This window comes from Mytilus trossulus, chromosome 6, assembly GCF_036588685.1.
Source record: "Mytilus trossulus isolate FHL-02 chromosome 6, PNRI_Mtr1.1.1.hap1, whole genome shotgun sequence".
In the NCBI taxonomy this organism is placed as follows: domain Eukaryota; kingdom Metazoa; phylum Mollusca; class Bivalvia; order Mytilida; family Mytilidae; genus Mytilus; species Mytilus trossulus.
Genome location: NC_086378.1, coordinates 77,585,149 through 77,604,729, shown reverse-complemented (window position 1 = coordinate 77,604,729; position 19,581 = coordinate 77,585,149). Strand labels below are relative to the sequence as shown.

At 32.5% G+C, this 19,581-nt stretch overlaps 2 protein-coding genes across 2 annotated transcripts; both read right to left on the bottom strand.

Moving 5' to 3' along the window:
- Positions 1-2,264: 2,264 nt before the first annotated feature.
- On the bottom strand, positions 2,265-8,451 carry LOC134721908 (galaxin-like). Its single transcript, XM_063585196.1, has 2 exons — positions 8,140-8,451; positions 2,265-5,118 (listed from the first exon to the last, which is right to left on the bottom strand). The coding sequence occupies exons 1-2, from the start codon at positions 8,228-8,230 to the stop codon at positions 3,770-3,772; spliced, it is 1,440 nt and encodes a 479-aa protein (XP_063441266.1). The 5' UTR covers positions 8,231-8,451; the 3' UTR covers positions 2,265-3,769.
- Positions 8,452-16,742: 8,291 nt separating this feature from the next.
- LOC134723766 (leukocyte elastase inhibitor-like) lies at positions 16,743-17,954 on the bottom strand. The gene has a single exon (XM_063587315.1). The coding sequence runs from the start codon at positions 17,928-17,930 to the stop codon at positions 16,788-16,790; it is 1,143 nt and encodes a 380-aa protein (XP_063443385.1). The 5' UTR covers positions 17,931-17,954; the 3' UTR covers positions 16,743-16,787.
- Between the last annotated feature and the right edge of the window lie 1,627 nt (positions 17,955-19,581).

The following is a 19,581-nucleotide window of genomic DNA, read 5'->3' as shown; positions in this document are numbered from 1 at the left end:
TAAAAAAGAATGGCCAATGAAGATACAAGTTTCTGGTCTCGGAAGGGATAAATCCTAATTTTTAAAAGATCACTCTGATTCAAACAAAAAGTTCTCTGAAACTGACATTATCAAAATGCTTGATTTCTTGTTTGACAACATATTTGTTACGTTCGAATGACGTGTTTTTCTACAGACTATCGGCATTTTAATGGGACCGAATTGTGCCCCTCTTCTTGACGATTTGTTTTTTTATTATTATTATGAGGCTGACTTCATTCAGGAACTTCTTAGGAAGAAAGATAAGAAGTTAGCAATAGCCTTTAACTCTACTTTCCGCTATATAGATAATGTTCTTTCACTAAATAATTCAAAATTTGGTGACTATGTCAAACGCATCTATCCCATCGAACTAGAGATAAAGGATACACCAGATACATTAAGTCGGCCTCATATCTTGACTTGCATCTAAAAATTGACAATGAGGGTCGATTGAAAACAAAACTTTACGACAAAAAAGATGAGTTCAGCTTTCCAATTTTGATTTTTTTATTTCTTAGTAGCAACATTCCAGCAGCACCTGTATACGGTGTATATATCTCCCAATTGATACGATATTTCCGTGCTTACATTTCCTATCATGATTTTTTTTATAGAGGGTTGTTGCTCACATGGAAGCTATAAAATCAAGAGTTCCAACTGATAAAGTTGAAATCATCTCTTCGTAAATTTTACGGACGCCATCACGAGTTGGTTGACCGTTATGGAATTACCGTTTCACAAATGATATCGGATATGTTCCTTACGTCAAAAATACAATCCCCTTCCCTTATAAATGTGTCCTACCGAATAAGACTATTTACCGGATTTGTTATCTCATAAGCAACACGACGGGTGCCACATGTGGAGCAGGTTCTGCTTACCCTTCCGGAGCACCTGAGATCACCCCTAATTTTTAGTGGGGTTCGTGTTGTTTATTCTTTAGTTAATTCTATTTTGTGTCGTGTGTACTATTGTTTGTCTGTTTGTCCTTTTCCTTTTTATCCATTGTGTTGTCAGTTTATTTTACATTTATAAGTTTGAATGTCCCTCTTGTATCTTTCGTCCCTCTTCTATAAAGGTCCCCAAAATTACTAGACATGTAAAACCATTCAAACGGGAAAACCAACGTTCTTATCTATATAAAAAAAAAACGAGAAACTAGAAACACGTATAAATTACAAAAAACAAACGACAAATATTGTACATCAGAGTCCTGACTTAGGACATGTGCTAGTCTGTAATCGAACATAGATATCATCATTAGATCAGTATCTTATTTGTTAATTTGTGAAAATTGTTTGATATATTGTAGGTTACTTTCTCATTTAACAGGCCAAAGGGGAACAATCCTGGTCACATTGAACAGATTCACGGCCACGTTCACTCTGTGTAGTATTTGTATTTAAAACTATCTGATGAGTTAAGCCTTTTTCAACTGATTTTTATAGTTCGTTCATATGTTGTACTGTTAAGCCGCTGTCCGAGGTTATGGGAGGGTTGGAATCCCGCTAACATGTTTAACCCCGCAACATTCTGTATGTTTGTGCCTGTCCCAATTCAGGATCATGTAATTCAGTGGTTGTCGTTTGTTTATGTGTTTCACATATGTTTTTCGTCTATATTTTGTACATAACTAAGGCCGTTTGTTTTCTCGTTTGAATTCGTACATTTGTCATTTCGGTGCCATTTACAGATGACAATGCAGTCACGGGTTTCGCTCATTGTTATAGGCCGTACGGTGACCTATAGATGTTAGTTTCTGGGTCATTTGATCTATTGTGGAGAGGTGTCTCATTTGCAATCACACCACATCTTCATTTTTTTTTATTGCATGTAAAGAATCTGTGAATGACATGTCAAATATTAGTATGTGAAACGTTAATTCGTAAAAAAAATATAATATTTTTATATGGCCTCTTAGCACTTTTGATTAAGGATTTTCCAAAAACAGAGGTTGCACTGATATGCCGACAAGGAAAAACAAGAAATGATTACTAGAACAAGCTAGCGGAACATTGAAAATTGGACAATAGTAAATGAGAACAAAACAATGAATCCTTGGCGATAGCAAAATAAATATGTATGCAAAGCTTATGAGCAGATATAGATTAATTGTACAAATGCATATTTATGAAAAAACAAAAGATCTAAAAGGAAAGTATGAAGGTTTGTGTTAAGAATACGAACAAAGATAAGAAGTTGTGGTGCTAATACCGTTTTACATTCAAATCTCTACAATCGATATTTTCGTAAAATCAAAATTAACAATATTTGCTAAAATAAAAGGTTATTTTTTTTATTTCTTTATTCCGTAATAAATGTACAGCGTATATTTATTGTTTTGTCGACCATCAGATAACGTCAGGAATGACAAATCACATCTTTGCTAGCAAATATGGACAACTCATGGCGTAGACTGGTTCTCTGTCCCTAATCTGTTTGGCTCTGAAATACCCGTATGTTGCAAGTGAGAGGACCAGCCTACTCATGGCGTAACGTCATTTGGTATCGGAATACCTTTTAAAAAAAGCAATTGTAAAATTTCCTATTGAAAAGTTGACTTAGAGCCTTCCGGAATGCTAGTAAAGTATGGTATAACCTAGCCTTCTTTTATGAGCTCTATCAGTAGAAAATGCTTTTATCAAATTAATATTCAATAGTCATGGTTAGCTCTGCAAGAATTTTTCAAAGTATAACACGAAGGAACTTATTTACTTTGAAGCATAAAAATTATATTTTTGCTGCTAAAGTATATTTAACAAATCGTAAAAAAATCATTGATACATGTGAAAAGGTTACTGCCCAAAAATTATTTGCCTTTAAAACCTTCCCATGAAAATAACAACACCGCTTTGTTTGTCAAGTGCGTAATAAAAAAAAAAGGTCGATTTATAATGAATTTCGAGTAAGAGATATCCAGAGAAACTTTTTTTAGTGATAAAGGTTGTCTATTATTGCCTTTAGTTTCACAACAACGTCGTGAAATGTGTCCGACACATACATTTTGCTGCTATCTTCCTAGATTTTTAAAATCTGCATGGGTCTTGTTTAAAATGTCTGTTATTCCTAGTTTTGGTAAATAGCCCTTCAAATCCAACTTATTGGAAATAACAAACTTTGGAAGTATAATGGCTATAGTTTTGTACACAGGAGTTGAGCAGTTTTTCAATTTGTAAATGTCTTCAGGTAATATGATTACCATATTAACTTGTCTACATTCAATGATAAAACTAAAACTTCTGATTCCTTTCGTTGCCAATATTTTACTTTTTGTATGCTCTTTATCATGTCTACAGCAACTTTTGTTGTTTTATTGACGTAAAAATCCCGCATTGTAGTTTTTAAATTGAACGTGTGCATCCAGTCTGCTTTAACTAAAACGGTGTTAACAAACACTGAAACTTTTCGTTATGTTGACATCTCCTTTTATATCAAAATTTCAGCGTTCTTCATCGAATATTTTATGGCTTCATCTATTTATAATCCGCGATGATCTTTTCGGATGTCTATTGATTTTTTTTCTTTTGAAATTTCCCTAGAAAAAGTCTTTCCCCTTTTCTTTAACAGTCCGGTTTGACTATATATAGCAACTTAAAAATAAGAAAATTATGTAATTGCACATCGAATACTTGTAATTTTTTTTTACTTTTGTTTACTGTATCTGACCGTTAGTGCTGTCCCATCTTTCATTGATATATCGTTTTCGATTGACGTCTTAAAGTCTTGTTTCTAAAATGTTATCCTATTCTCAAAAAATCAACAATGGAGAAAATCTTCTAAGCACTTCCTTATAATCACTCATTGACCGCCTGTCTGTGGAACATATAGAGTATACATGCGTGATCTTGCCATTGCAGCATGACAGAATAGAAGAGTCATATGCCTGTGTACCACAACATGATAAACCACTTGGTTCATAAACAATTCCATTGCAACATGTGTGATGCAAAGGACTGTAAGCCGAGTCTCCACAACACTGTAGTCCACTGTGTGGATAAAGTTTACCGGAACAACATGTTTCATGTAAAGGGCTATAACTCTCGCCTCCACAACTGTTACACTCTAACCCTCCAATTGAATACAGGTTACCGGAACAACACGTTTGATGCAAAGGACTGTAACCCGAGTCTCCACAACACTGTAGTCCACTGTGTGGATACAGTTTACCGAAACAACATGTTTCATGTAAAGGACTGTAACTCTCGCCTCCACAACTGTTACACTCTAGCCCTCCTATTGAATACAATTTATCGGAACAACACGTTTGGTGCAAAGGACTGTAACCCGAGTCTCCACAACACTGTAGTCCACTGTGAGGATACAGTTTACCGGAACAGCATGTTTCATGTAAAGGGCTATAACTCTCGCCTCCACAACTGATACACTCTAGCCCTCCTATTGAATACAGTTTACCAGAACAACACGTGTGGTGCAAAGGACTGTAACCCGAGCCTCCACAACACTGTAGTCCACTGTGTGGATACAGATTGCCAGAACAACATGTCCCATGCAAAGGATTGTATGTTGTGTCGCCACAACACTGTAGTCCTCCTTGTGAATACAGTTTACCGGAACAACATGTTCCATGCAAAGGATTGTATGTGGTGTCTCCACAACACTTTAGTCCACTGTGTAAATACAGATTACCGGAACAACATGATTCGTGTAAAGGATTGTAAGACTTTTCTCCACAACACTGTAGATCCCTTTCTGGATAAAGTTTACCGGAACAACATGTGTCGTGCAAAGGATTGTATGCCGTGTCTGAGCAACACTGGTAAAATGATTCTACTTTATCATTTATCGATCCTTTGCAACATTTCTCTGTCCTTGGGTCATAAAGTTTCTCACCGCAGCAATTTCCGTCCTTTACAGAATATATCTTTTCATCGCAACATGTTTCATATTCCGGATTATATGCCTCGTCCTTGCAGCAGGACGCACCTTTCTTATAATGAATTTTATCTTTACAGCAAATAGCATTTTCTGAATTATAAACCTCTGTTTTGCAACATGGCCATCCTCCAGGAACAGTTATCACGCCGTCACAGCAAGTCTGATACCGGGGATTATAAAGCTTGGATTCACAGTACTTCACTACAAAAAAAATATAAGTATGAGATTATCGGAAATGAAAACTTTTTAACAATGATTTAATACATAACAGAATTACATTTGCTCTTCAACAAAAGGAGAACTGCATTCCAAATTGCATTATAGGGAGAGTTTATTACTTGTTCGGATTCCTTGGTGTTTTTTCCTTACGATGCAAGGTAGAATAGTTTGCCCCATAGCACCTATTTATCTTTAAACATAAGACTTAAAAAAGCTCATAAAAGGTCATTTGACAAAATTTAAGCAGATTCTTGATTTTCTTTGTTTTGATTTGAGACCAAAAAAATACCAATGCAATAAGGTAAAAGTCCGAGTCAGCCTTTTCTCGTCATATTTTATAAATCAAATATCTCGACATATATAATTTTTTTGCCTATTTTGATCCTCGACAAGTACTTTTTAAACTTTAAGTGTCAATTTTGAATTCTTGATTTATTTAATTTTACCTTAGATCACCTAAGTACATCCTTCATATAACCGATATCCATTAGTGCATAAAATGCATTTAAATTCATCCACAATGTATGGGAGCAAATGCCACTTTTGTATTGTTAAAAAGTTGAAATTTTCATTTGCCTCAAATATGATATGAATTCAATAGTTAACTCACATGGCATTCTTATCCTAGGTATTTTGTTCATTTGATTTTGACAATGTAATTTCGGTGTTTTAGATTTATTCATCTCACTTATTTGTATATTGAATTTTATGAATAATATGAGTATTATGAATAGTTTGAATAAAATGAATATTAATAATAGTATGAATAAAATGAATACTAGTATTATAAATAGAATGAATAAAATGAATATTATAAATAGTATGAATCAAATAAATATTATAAATAGTATGAATCAAATGAATATTATAAATAGCATGAATAAAATAAATATTATAAATAGTATGAATAAAATGGATATAATAAATAGTATAAATTAAATAAATATTATGAATTATATCAAATTTGAGATAATCAAGTCTGTATCGTCTTCCATCTAAAACTAACGTGCCCTTTGTAGATATTTACAAAACAGTGATGTAATGCACAGGGACGTGGTTAGCAGAGTATTAATTATTATATTGTACTGTTATACGACTTTCCCAGGTTAGGGGCAGGGTTGGGATCCCGCTATTATGTTTAATCCCGCCACATTATTTATTTATGTGCATGTCCCAAGTAAGAAGCCTGTAATTCAGTGGTTGTCGTTCGTTTATGCGTTACATATTTGTTTTATATTCATTTATTTACTTAAATAAGGCCGTTAGTTTTCTCGATTGAATTGTTTTACATTGTCTTATCGGGGCCTTTTATAGCTGACTATGCGGTATGGGCTTTGCTCATTGTTGAAGGCCGTACAGTGACGTATAGTTGTTAATGTTTGTGTCATTTTGGTCTTTTGTGGATAGTTGTCTCATTGGCAATCATACCACATCTTCTTTTTTATATTAACACAATTTTAGTGATTTTTTTTTTCAATTATATTGTTTTTTATATTTCATGTCAATTTGTATTACATTACTTTTTTCATTAAACGATATCATCGAAATAGTAGCTACCTAAAATGTAAATAGATATAAGAAGAGATTGTATGGGTGCCAATGAGACAACTCTCCATCCAAGTCACAATTCGTAGAAGTAAACCATTACAAGTACGATCTTCAACACGGTGTCTTTGCTCACACCGAACAGCAAGCTATAAAGACCTCACTAAAATGACAAGTGTAAAACCATACAAACAGGAAAACCAACGGTCTAATCTATATATAAACAAGAATGTGTTCGTAGTACACGGATGCCCCACTCACACTGTGATTGCATCAAACATCAAACGAATGGATACAACTGTCATATTCCTGACCGGGAAAGATGTGGTATGATTGTCAATGAAATAATTCTTCAGAAGAGACCGAAGACACCATGACACAGAAAATATATAGTAAAAGTACATTTGTAATAGAACAGTTATTTCATGGAATATAGAGACAGCTCTCTCACAAACCAAAATCTCTCATTGTAAAAATATAAGGTCATACACTACAAACACAGGGTCACATTCTACTGCATCCCTACAGCACTAGTAACAAACCTCACAGTTAATAAAAAAAGAAGATGTCGTATGATTGCAATGATATAACTCTCCAGAAGAGACCAAATGACATTTAATTGCTTCATATAGGAAAATGATTGAAGAAGGACATGAGTGCCTATTTAAGATAAACAGTCACAAAAAATATTACAAAACAATATTTTTTTTAAATACAGGTATGCTATATAAAATGGCGACTAATATTCCTTCATGAATTTTCAGTATACGGAAATAGATAGTAATCAGCACATTTCCAGGGAACAAAAACAAATTGATACCAATGTTGAACGGTCAAAAGTGAATTAAAAATAGAAATGAAAAACGAAAATAATGAAAACATTTATTGAACGTGTTTCATAGATTTAGATGAGTATCTGTGGGTTTTTTCTAAGGTAAAATGTTTTAAAGAATATATGTAATAAATGGGAATGATAAAATAATCATGATGCAAAGAATTTTACTGAAAGCAGTTTTCTTATTCTTATAAAACGTCCAGTGGAAAATAGTTCATGAATCCCCAGGACGATACAATAACGTGGTCTGCCTAATAACCAAACTACTTATTTATTTGTATTATTTATTTTAATAGGTGTTCAGTCATGAAGTCGACATATTAATTATAATACATGTACGTGTATTTATGTAAATGACATCTTGGTAAAATGGCGCAGTTAACCGTGATTACCAAAAAGTTTGACATTGTCGTAATTGGTACATTTTTTAAATAATATTTAGCGCCTATTGATTCCTAGCATATATATTTATCGCTTTATCATTAAAAAATATCTGATAGAAAAGTTACATAATAATTTATTAAATTCTATGAGAAAAAATCAGTAACACATGTGAAAAAAAAATACAAATCAAAAATAACACACGTAAATAATACTATATAGATATGTTTTTTGTAACTTACTGTGTGTATATGCTCCTCTACCTCCTGCTCCTGTTATAACATGTACTTGCGATAAGATTATCAACACGATGAAGTAAAGTGTCTCTTCCATTATAACATTAATTATGATTATGAAATAAAAATTAACAAACCAAACATGAATCTGATATAATTTATGTGTTTATTTTCATCCGACTGACTGTCATCACATTAATGTAGTGTACTTGTTGTCAAGATATGATTATGTCAACTTAATGTTATTCCTATTGCTTATGTTAATCAAAAGTACTTTTGATTTTAAAAATAAAATGTATTGTGTTCAATGTATTTCAAGAAAACTATTCAAAGTCAAGGTAACAATATATCATGTGGTTTTATTTACAAATACCAAATCGTAAAAAAATATACTTCGTAGTATTATATTTACGCGTATGTCACTTTATTTTTGAATGATTTATGTAAAATAAATAATTTAAACAATTTAATTTTAAGAGAATTTAACAAACAAAAATCAAACAAAAACAGGACATTAACATACATATTGGTAACTTCCTTTACAATATATTTAGTGTTTTCCTTCCTTTTCGAGAGAGCCAATGCGTCAGTTCAGACATGTTAGATATAACTGCTGTTGATTTTACGCAGGAATATTTATTTTCGAACACTTCTTGTTTTTAAATATAAAAGCCATAAAATATATTTAATATATTCTGGCGTAAAAAGATGATTTTTGTGCCACCTCAACAGGGTAACCGAAATGACCCAGTCAGCAGACTAACAGTGGGCCAACGTTGGCAAATGGTCGGCCCGTTGGTCGACCGTTGGTGTTGGCTTCACAACATTGGCCCAACGTTGGCAAATTGTCGGTCCGTTGGTCGCAAGTTGATGTTGGCTGCACAACATTGGCCCAACGTTGGCAAATTGTCGGTCCGTTGGTCGCAAGTTTATGTTGGCTGCACAACATTGGCCCAATGTTGGCAAATTGTCGGTACATTGGTCGCACGTTGGTGTCGGCTGCACAACATTGGCCCAACGTTGGTCTGTTGTTGTAAATTCATATTATTATCTCATGTTGGTTATAAATAATCGGGCAAATGTTGGCATTATGTTAGTAGCAACATAGGGCCGATATGAAATTTTGTTAATAGAATTGATTATATAATATTTTACGCTTTATTTCTCATTGGAGGCGGATAATTTCGATTGCAGCAGGCTTTATGAAAAGTTATACCGAAAGTGTGTATCAACTGAAATTACATTTACAACTCTATGTTGGGCCAGCATGATCATATATTATATTCTATATATAAGTCAGGTAAAATTTATACTGGAATATCATTACTGTAATAAAAAAAATGTATATCGTAAACATAGATTGCCTAGTTAAAAATTAAAATTTATTGCAATCATTATTTATAGTAACTTTATTCATTAAACTTTGTGAAACATAATAATAGCAATTATATGCAGAGTGATATTTGATACAGCCAGTCTGTTAATCAAGCCCATTCTGATAAGGTTGACCATATGTTCGACAAATTTCAAAGATAGTTGCTATGGTAATTAAGTTTATAGGAAATCTGAATGTAATGGGATGGTCACTTTTGTGATTATTTCCTGTTGTGTATTTGTAAGAAAGCAGTGATACGAAGAAAACAAAAAGAGAAAAGCATGTCATCTGAGATTCAAAGAGAAAGATAGTAACATGTAAGTTGTAACTTTAAAAAATCTGATATATATATATATACGATTCAGAATGACAAACACAATATGATTTTTTAAACTGAGGGATGTTGTTAAAAATCAAAACATATATTAATTTCTATCATTTTATAATGCTGATCTTGAAGTTTATACGTTTCGGGCGAAATATTTTCTAGATTTTAAATCAATTCAATCCTATTAATTATCATGAAATATTTGCCACTGAACATTAGTATCTTCAAACAAATGGTAAATTGTATAAATCTATAACCACAACATGTATGATCATTACTGAAGTTAATGGAATAAAAGCGTCTTAAGATGTACCTTATTCCGTAATGTTTCAAAAATGTGGTATAATGATTTCTACTACATTAAAATATAAATGAATTTGTTAGTTTTATTGTATTTCTAAATCGCATGCAAACAGATACGATATATTTGTGAAACCTGATCATATACACACTTGAATGTGTAACAGTGTTTTTATATATCAAATATATATAATTGTTCATTAATACACATCTAAATTATTCTTTATATATCATTTATATTACGAATATATAAAGTATGATACCGAATTCTGAAATAATAGTAATAAGGGTTTGTTATACCCACAAATCCTCCTAATACTAATGAATTTCTGACCATTAGACAAATAACCAATATAAAATAAAAATGGTTATTTAAGATTCTATTTTGTATTAAATAGTGTTTAAACTATTTAGAAAATATACTTTAATTTATATTACATATCTAGAAGGGAGATTACGCACGCATGCATTAGACAAATACGCAATTCAAGTTTACTTATAACTTTATTACAGAGTCGGTTAGAAAAAAACCTGACATAGCTGTAAAGAGTCTTCGGATAAAGAGATAGATGATGCAGCTAAAGATTGGCGGCGCTTAAGCCTTGACAGAGAAGGTGGCAATAAACAGAGAAGGGAAAAAAAGAATAACATTATATATAAATAATAATGACACTGTTGAAGTTCAAATTGAGGAGGACACTACTCGTGGTGACGACCAATGATATCAAATTTAAAATAAATAAAGTTTCATCTTCTGAATTATTTTAAAATTTTCATTCTGGATCTGGAACCAATACAACAAAAATTACATCTCCGAAAAAACTATTTGTATGATCGCCTAACCATAAAACATACGTCATTTGTTCTGTTAAAGAAATAAATGAAATTGATATGAAAAAAGAAGATGTGGTATGATTGCTAATGAGACAACTCTTTACAAGACACCAAATGAAACAGAGTTTATCTGGTCGATCCATCAAACATTGCCAAAGAAATATCTTAGCGTCATACAATGAATAAAATTAAAGAGGCAAAGTTCATGAAAAAAACAAGGACAGTAACAACAATGGGTAATACAAAAATACAGAATTGCTACCTTAAACTTTGGCAGTTTGGAATACAAAAAAAGATCAAATGCGCTCCGGAGTATTTATCATACAGCTCATCATGCAGCATCCATTGTAATTTGGTTGAAACAATAAACCAACGTATTGCCAACATAAAAATGAGAAATACCTACCTTGGACCAACATAGTGCCAACATAAGAAAAGATATTTCTACGTTGGTCCAACGTTGTGCCAACATGGATTTCGTTTTTCATACAATGTGCCAACGTTGGCTCTATGTATTGCATATAACCGTACAACGTTGGGCCAACATGAAGCCATCATGTTGGGCCAACGTAGGCCCACTTTGCACTTATACGTTGGGCCAACGTTAAAATACAACGATGGGCCAATGCAATGATATACGTTGTGCCAATGTTGAGCCAACATACTCATGTTGTCTGGGGAGGTCGAAATATTAAAAAGAAAAGAATATGATGCGAACAGACGCGCAATCGTCCTCCATCTTATATGTTTTTCAACCGAAGCAGTTAAAAAAATATCTAGCCATACGAAAATGTATTTACAATTTTGTAGACTATTTTGCCTTGCATTTTTTAAGGCAGCATAACTTTTTTTCTTATCTTTCTAGTATTAACTGAATCAATGTAAATTATAGCAACATTTATCCACCTTCTCCCGGGCCAAAATCAAAATAATGGTCAATAATGGCTTTTAAGTTTGGTTTTGATCTAACTTTGGTTCTTTTATATATTTTGGAGGTTCCATCTTCACTTAAGCTATAGTATAATGTATCGAAAGGGCTTCCGGTGCGTTATTTTCTCTCTGTGTTGAAGACCTAATGGTGAACTTTTCGGGGTTTTTTTATCGAGTTTTCGAGTCTTTGACCACCCGTTTCAATCTAATCGTGATTCTGGTATCATTTCGGAATAATTTAACCCCCCCCCCCCTTTTCTTTATAAAATTAAGTGTGTGTTGCATTATGTCTAATGAAAAAACAGAATCCAAATGATTTCTATTAAGTAAGAATGTGTCACAGTACGACCTTCAACAAGGAACTATACCATATAGTCAGCTACACAATTCTACGACGTGCAAATATGTAATATATGAAAACGAAAAAACGAACGACTTGATTTACGACCTTACAATTAAAAACGTGGTATAACAGACACCAACCACTGACAACTACTACTGAGTGCATGACAGGCTTCTGTCAGATACACAATGTCAGTGTTTAACACTCCACCCACCTAAGACAATTGTGTAACAACACAAAGCAAAAAACAAACCCTTAAAAAAGCAAGACTCATCCGATTGGAACGAAGCACAAAAACAACTAGCTTCAAGAAAAACACTTACTGTCATACAATTAGAAGCCAGTCACGAAACAGCAAGTTAAGACTGTAAAAATCTGATGCAAAAATATAAACATAGAGCTGAAAACACCCAAAACAAAACCATAAGAGAGCGTGCAATTACTAGAGAGCACACTTAGTTCAAATTCCAATTTCAACTAATAAATAAATTTTACGGACGCCATCACAAGTTGGATAACTGATATAGAATAACCGTTTCGCAGATGATATCGGATCCCCTTCCCTTTTCACGAATATGACCTACCGAATAAGACTTTTTTCCGGGTTTGTAATAACATGAGCAACACGTAGAGTGCCACATGTGAAGTAGGATCTGCTTACCCTTCCGGAGCACCTGAGATCACCCCCAGTATTTGGTGGGTTTCGTGTTGCTTAGTCTTTGATTTCTATGTTGTGTATTGTGTTCTATTATTTGTATGTTTGTCTTTCTTTTGTTTTTTGTCATTTTATTTTCGATCTATGAGTTTTCCTATCCCTCTGGTATATTTAGCTCATCTTTTTTAATAAATAAACCATGTTTCCAAGAATAAAATATCAATCAGTCAACATACAAATAATCCTGCCGATGATCTATGGTACTATTTGGTTTCCTTAACCGTTAAAAAACTGACAGCAACGAAATAGCACAATAATACCGAAAGTAGCATTAAACACGAACAACCCAATCAAACAAGCAATCCAAATAATTAAAAGATAAATACGCCATAAGTAGTCAGAAAGGCATGCCCTCTTCCAACGCCAACTTTCAATATCGGCATGGTTTGGGGACATTTGTTTTAATATATATATATAAATATAAGGTCATGTGGTGTTAGTGCCAATGATACAATCATCCAAAGGTCAAATGAAAGAATGAAAGCAATTTCAGGCAACCGTTTGGACTTCAACAATGAGAAAACCCAATGCCGTAAAGTCGGCGGTAAAAACCACGACAAGAGTAAAAAGCACCAACAATCAAACACGGTACACCATTAAAAAGATAATTAGCAAATACGTTCATATGTAAATGAGTGCATGTTTCCACTCATTTGTAACGAAGATTTTTAAGTCTGTTTTTTTGTTTTGTTATATGTTTTATACAGTGCTGACGCATATTCATGTCAGTTATATTAGCTTTAACAATATTTATACCTCGAATGTCAACTTAATGTATTTTCGCCAATATATAAAACACGATAAACGGTTTTCACAGATGTGATAGTTAACCTAAAGCTACAGAATGCATGACTGTTTGTCAGAAATGAACATGCAGAAGTATATGGTCTTCCTTTTATCATTTATCATTTATTTGTTTAAGGTATATATGATGTTTATATAGGTTACAAGAGCGCAATTATTTGTAATGCATTTTCCATAGGCCCCCAGAGGTATTCAAAAATTTATTTCTTCAAGAATAAACTAACTAGATAAAAAAATGCATGGGTAGCAGTTCCTGAGACTCTTTTATCATAGCAAAAAAAAGTATATGGTCATACGGCAAAAAGTGCCCTAAAATGCAGTTGTAAAGAAAGTTTCCACTAAATTGGAAGGGTTAATTTTGAATGAGTCCTCAGTTGATAAACAAAAATATCTTTTTCACATTGAGTCTTATGAATTTAATTTTCACCTGTTTCCAAACCTAAATGGATAAGCTGTCAAATGAAAAATAATTCTAACTTGCATCATCCAACCAGGAGCCTCAAAGTTTTTTGTTTTTTTGTTCTGAGTACCATTTTAGGGTAAAAATGTCGCTTTGGGGTAAAAAAAATTGTCAGTTGAATGTAAACAAATTATTGCGCTCTTGTAACCTCTACTGATGGAATGAACCTTAAATGCTATCCTCCCTACATAAATCCACATGGTCCTTAGCATGGTTAGTTCAACTTTATACGAATTCTACCTTTTTTACAACGATAATTTCGGGCATGCCACCATCGGAGAACTTTTTAAAATAATATATCGTGTTTGTACGAGCATAATCATTACAAATTTTGCAAACCTCATCTGGTGTTTTTTACTACTTTATCTCAATCCGAACTGTAACCATTATGAGAACCCATGTGTGTTTGAAAAAGATAAACATTTCATGTATAAATCTTCTGCTGAAACAAAAATGAAATTCAAAAAGGCACTACAAAAGTCAATGAGAATAAAAATCACCAAACAACCAAACACAAATTAATTATATACCATATAACAACTTTTAATTAGTAAGCATGTTTTTATGTAAATGAATACATGCTCCGCTCATATGGGGGATTTATTTTATTTAGTGTGTCATATGTTTTCAACCGTGTTGACATAATTTCTTGTCATTTATATTCGCTACAACAAAATTGATAATTCGAATGTCAACTTAATGTTATTTTCCCAATATATATAACTTGCTATTAATATTGTTTAACAGATGTGCTCTTTTTAACCTACAGAACGACTATTTGTCAGAAATAAACATGCAAATGCGAATTGTCTACCTTTTATCATTTATAATTATTATTACACATACAACGCTTGATTTCTTTCTGTACATTAATTTTTATTAGAGTGATCCATATATATCTTTGCAATGTACAATTTTCAGAAATCCATCAATTTTTCTACATATTTTTTAGCACGCCCTTTTTACAAGGACTTGTGAAATAAAATATTCTGATGGTAAGAACATAATGATTTAAAAATGAAACTGTTAAAAACTCGAAGGAAGATATTTCTACCATGTCATTTTAACGAATTTTAGTAAAAGGTTTTTTTAATGTTTGTACATTAATTCTTGAAGTGTATTTGCATTATTTGTTTATACTAAAACGACGTCCGTTTTAAAATGATAAGATCTCAAGCACGAAGTTTGACCAGCCAGAAAACCAGGTTCAACCCATCATTCTTTTCAATGTCCTGTACCAAGTCAGGAATGTGGCAGTTATTATCTAACATTTCGTTTCTATGAATGTTACATTGTCGTCTGCTTTTTGTTGAACTTCAGTGTTTCTGTTGTATCATTGTTTTCCTCTTTTAGTTGATGTGTTTTCCTCGGTTTTAGTGTCTAACGCGGTTATGTTCTCTCTCAATCAGTTGATAAAATTTTGAACAGGGGTATACTTCTGTTGTCTTTATTTAAATGGCTGAAATTATGAAAAAAAATCGTTGCTGAATACCGTTAAAGTACTTTTATTCGTGGGGAACCGTTTTCGTGGTTTTCGTGGATGACTTTATCCTAATTCTAATTCAAATGATGTCATTGTTTATGTTTAGTTATATTTTGTTTACTATAAACTAGAATATATGCAGCTTCAAATGAGACGAAACTCGGTTGACGAACGGGGGCGAGTGATACCAAAGAGACATTTATACTATTGAAAAAAAGTAAAATCACAAAAATACTGAACTCAGAGGAAAATCAATACGGAAAGTCCATAATCACATAGCAAAATCAAATAACAAAACGCATCAAAAACGAATAGACAAGAACTGTCAAATTCCTGACTTGGTACAGGCATTTTCAAATGTAGAAAATGGTGGATTAAACCTGGTTCTTTAGCGCTAACCCTCTCTCTTTAATAACAGTCTCATCAAATTCCGTTATATTTACATGATGCGTTAAATAAACGGTCACAATTAATAAAATAGTCAAAATATGGGTACATCAGTCATCATCGCATAACAATTTTAAAAGGGACAATTTAACATAACACAAAAACATCTATCTACGAACACATGGATTGACTTGAGTGTCTGACGTCATAAAATTTGTATACGTCACATAAATTTGTCGTTCAATGTGCATACAAACAGTTTTAAAATTTACATAGGCAATGAAACTATACTGCCAACGTCATGGTTATAAATGAAACAGACAAACAGACAAACAGACACAAAACGCAAAGAAGACTGAGTATAACGATTTCTACCAAAAACTGGGAATACTGACAATAAAATACTTCATATGGGGCAACATATTTAATATCGTTTATTTGGTATTATAAATCTCAGTATCTAAATGTGAACAACTGCGTTCTATTGAGCCGAGTAAATATTTGGGCATCTTATATTGGCTTCGCTTTATGAGAACCCTTTAAGCTTTTATTGATAGTGCTGTGTTATGTTTGATAATACAATTGCATCCTTTATTGCAACACTACCTTTAAGATTTAAATTAATTAGTGAAAGAAACTAATTGAATTAGTTAATAGATATAAAGAGTATATGTTGTTGAAATTAAACAAGTAAATCATTTGCCTAAAAACCTTCCCATGAATACAATTACACCACTCTTTCTGTCTAGTATGTAGTATAAAAATGGTCGATTTCCTATGAATTTAGAGTAAGTCGTATTCACATGGCCTCTTTTAAACGGTAAATGTTGTCTAATATTGCCTTTAAGTTTTACAACAACGTCATGGAATGCATCCGATACATAAACTTTGCTGTTTTCTTCATTGATGAGATTTTTAAAATCTGCGTGGGTCTTGTTAAAAATATCAGTTATTCCTAGTTTTGGTAAATAGCCCTTCAAATCCAATTTATTGGAAATAACAAACTTTGGAAGTGTAATGTCTATTGTTTGGTACACCAGAGATGAGTTTAAGTATCTGATAACATTGATGGAAAGCAGTTTTTCAAACGCTTGTAATTTGTTAATGTCTTCAGGTAAGATAATAACCATATCAAACTTGTCCCCTTTCAATGGTAAAACTAAAACTTCTGATTCCTTTAGTTGTCCATATCTTACTTTTTGTATGCTTCTCATCATGTCTACCTCAATTTTTGTTGATTTATTGACGTAAAAATCCCGCATTGTAGTATTTAAATTGAATTTATGTTTCCAATCTGCCTTAAATGAAACGGTGTTTACAAACACTGCAACTGTTCGTTCTTTCAACATTACCTTTGGAATCAAATGGTCAAAGTTCTTCATCGTATTTTTCGAAATCCACCTATTTAAAATCCGCGAGGATTTTTTTGGTCTTTTACTGAAATTTTTTCTTTTGAAATTCACCCTGAAAAATTCTTTCCCTTTCTCTAAAACTGTATCTTGGATTGTGTACCTATTATTTACGAACACCTCATTGTCCAGTTTAACACGCAGTCCTTTACGTGGAGATGGAAGAATAGACGTAAGAACTGTATAAAAATAATGATCTTGTTCCTTGGTACTGCCTCTGAAAATAGCAGACGATATTTGAGATTTAGTTCGCCCATGCGTACCGAGCATCAACATCATCAACGCTGCTGAAATACTGAAAGGCGATACCGTGGTGCTTGTATTCTGAATAATTGCGTTTCCAATTGATGAAATTGTAACACTATTATCCAGTGATGCATTTAATGGTTGTAGCTCTGTAAAAGTAACCCAAACCTCGGCAATTTCCATGTTGAATGTGCATGAACAAGTACTTTAAAATTATCAAGATCATTTGAAATGAAAACACTTTACACGTAGGTTATACACAGTGCTACTTAATTAAAGCTGTCAAAATAATTGAACGTAGCATTATATTAATGCAATATTAGTTTACGATGTTCAAGTGCGCCTTTTTCATAAAATGTCAGTTTGAAATTTCCATAAATAATACATTTGTACTTACTAAATTGCAGTTTTTAATCTTTTCACCATAATAACTTTTATTATATCCGTAAAAATGGATTTGCCACACCGAATTAACACAAACAAACAACATTGTACAGCATTACACCTACGATCACCTACAATATCTGCTTAAGTAAACAGCAGCTTGTACAAAATTACGCACAAATCGCCGATTTATTTCAGGATTGTCTGAAAGAACAAGTATATGAGTAATCGAGAAAAACTTGTCGGGTAAGTAGTGATATAAGTAAACATGACATAAAGATAAATATGAATCTGCGACGAAACGAACTAGATGAATCTGGATTAAAACCCTGTTTGTTGGACTTTTTTATACAGATAAACCGAACATTAAACTTACTAGTAATCATATAAAATCGTGCAAGTGTTGCCGGGGAAATCAGAACAAGCAACAGCGATGAGATGCATAGTTTTCTCTGAGTACTTTTTTTATGTTCAATGGGAATATATGTTATATTAGTCCGGAATGAATTGTGAACACGCTGCATGCTACAATTTGAAAAACATAACATGCCGAGGGAAATACAAGCAACAATAGTTTAACCCATCAAATATAAAAGGAGAACAATGACACAACAGAAACACACTACTAAAATGTAACACACACCGAAACAAACTATAATATGACAATTGGTAATTTCCTGACTTGGTACAGGACATTTTAAGAAAAAATGGTGGGCTGAACCTGGTTTTGTGGCTAGAAAAACCTCGCACTTTTATGGCAATGTATAATTTTATATAACACTATATGACACCTTTAGATACAATATATCTATAAGAACATTTAGGAAAGAGAATTACGCAAATAAACAATAATTCGGAACGAATAGCATAATAGCGTCGAACGCATTCATTGCTATCAATCTTCTGTGTCATTTGGTCCTTGGTTGATAGTTACCACATCGAAAATCCATAACATACCTTATTTTATTTATACAGAAATAAAAGTAATTAGAAACATCATTTTGATTTTCAAAATAACGATACTAAGAAATAGTACTAAAAAAGTTACAGGAGAAATCATGAAGGGAATGTTTTGTCAAATGAGTCTAATTAAGATATGATTGTATTTGTCAAAGAATTTCTTTTTGGGACAAGCCTTTTTTTTTAAACTTTGCGTCGTCGTTTCTGCACTCTTATGTACAGCTTATGTGATGAATATATAACAACATAAAAATCATTTATATTTGTATCATAATTCTGTTTTTATTAACTTAATCAATTGTCGTTACTCTGCGCTAAAGCTAACAAATAGAAAACTTATCACAGAATCCGATTACACAATACGTATTTACTGGGGTATTTTTTTTATCATCGTGGTTATATTCAATAAATATTTAATTTTTATTCTTTATCTTACATAACTTAGAGTAAAAAAAATAAAACGAAAATCTTAACATAACACAAGTATTAA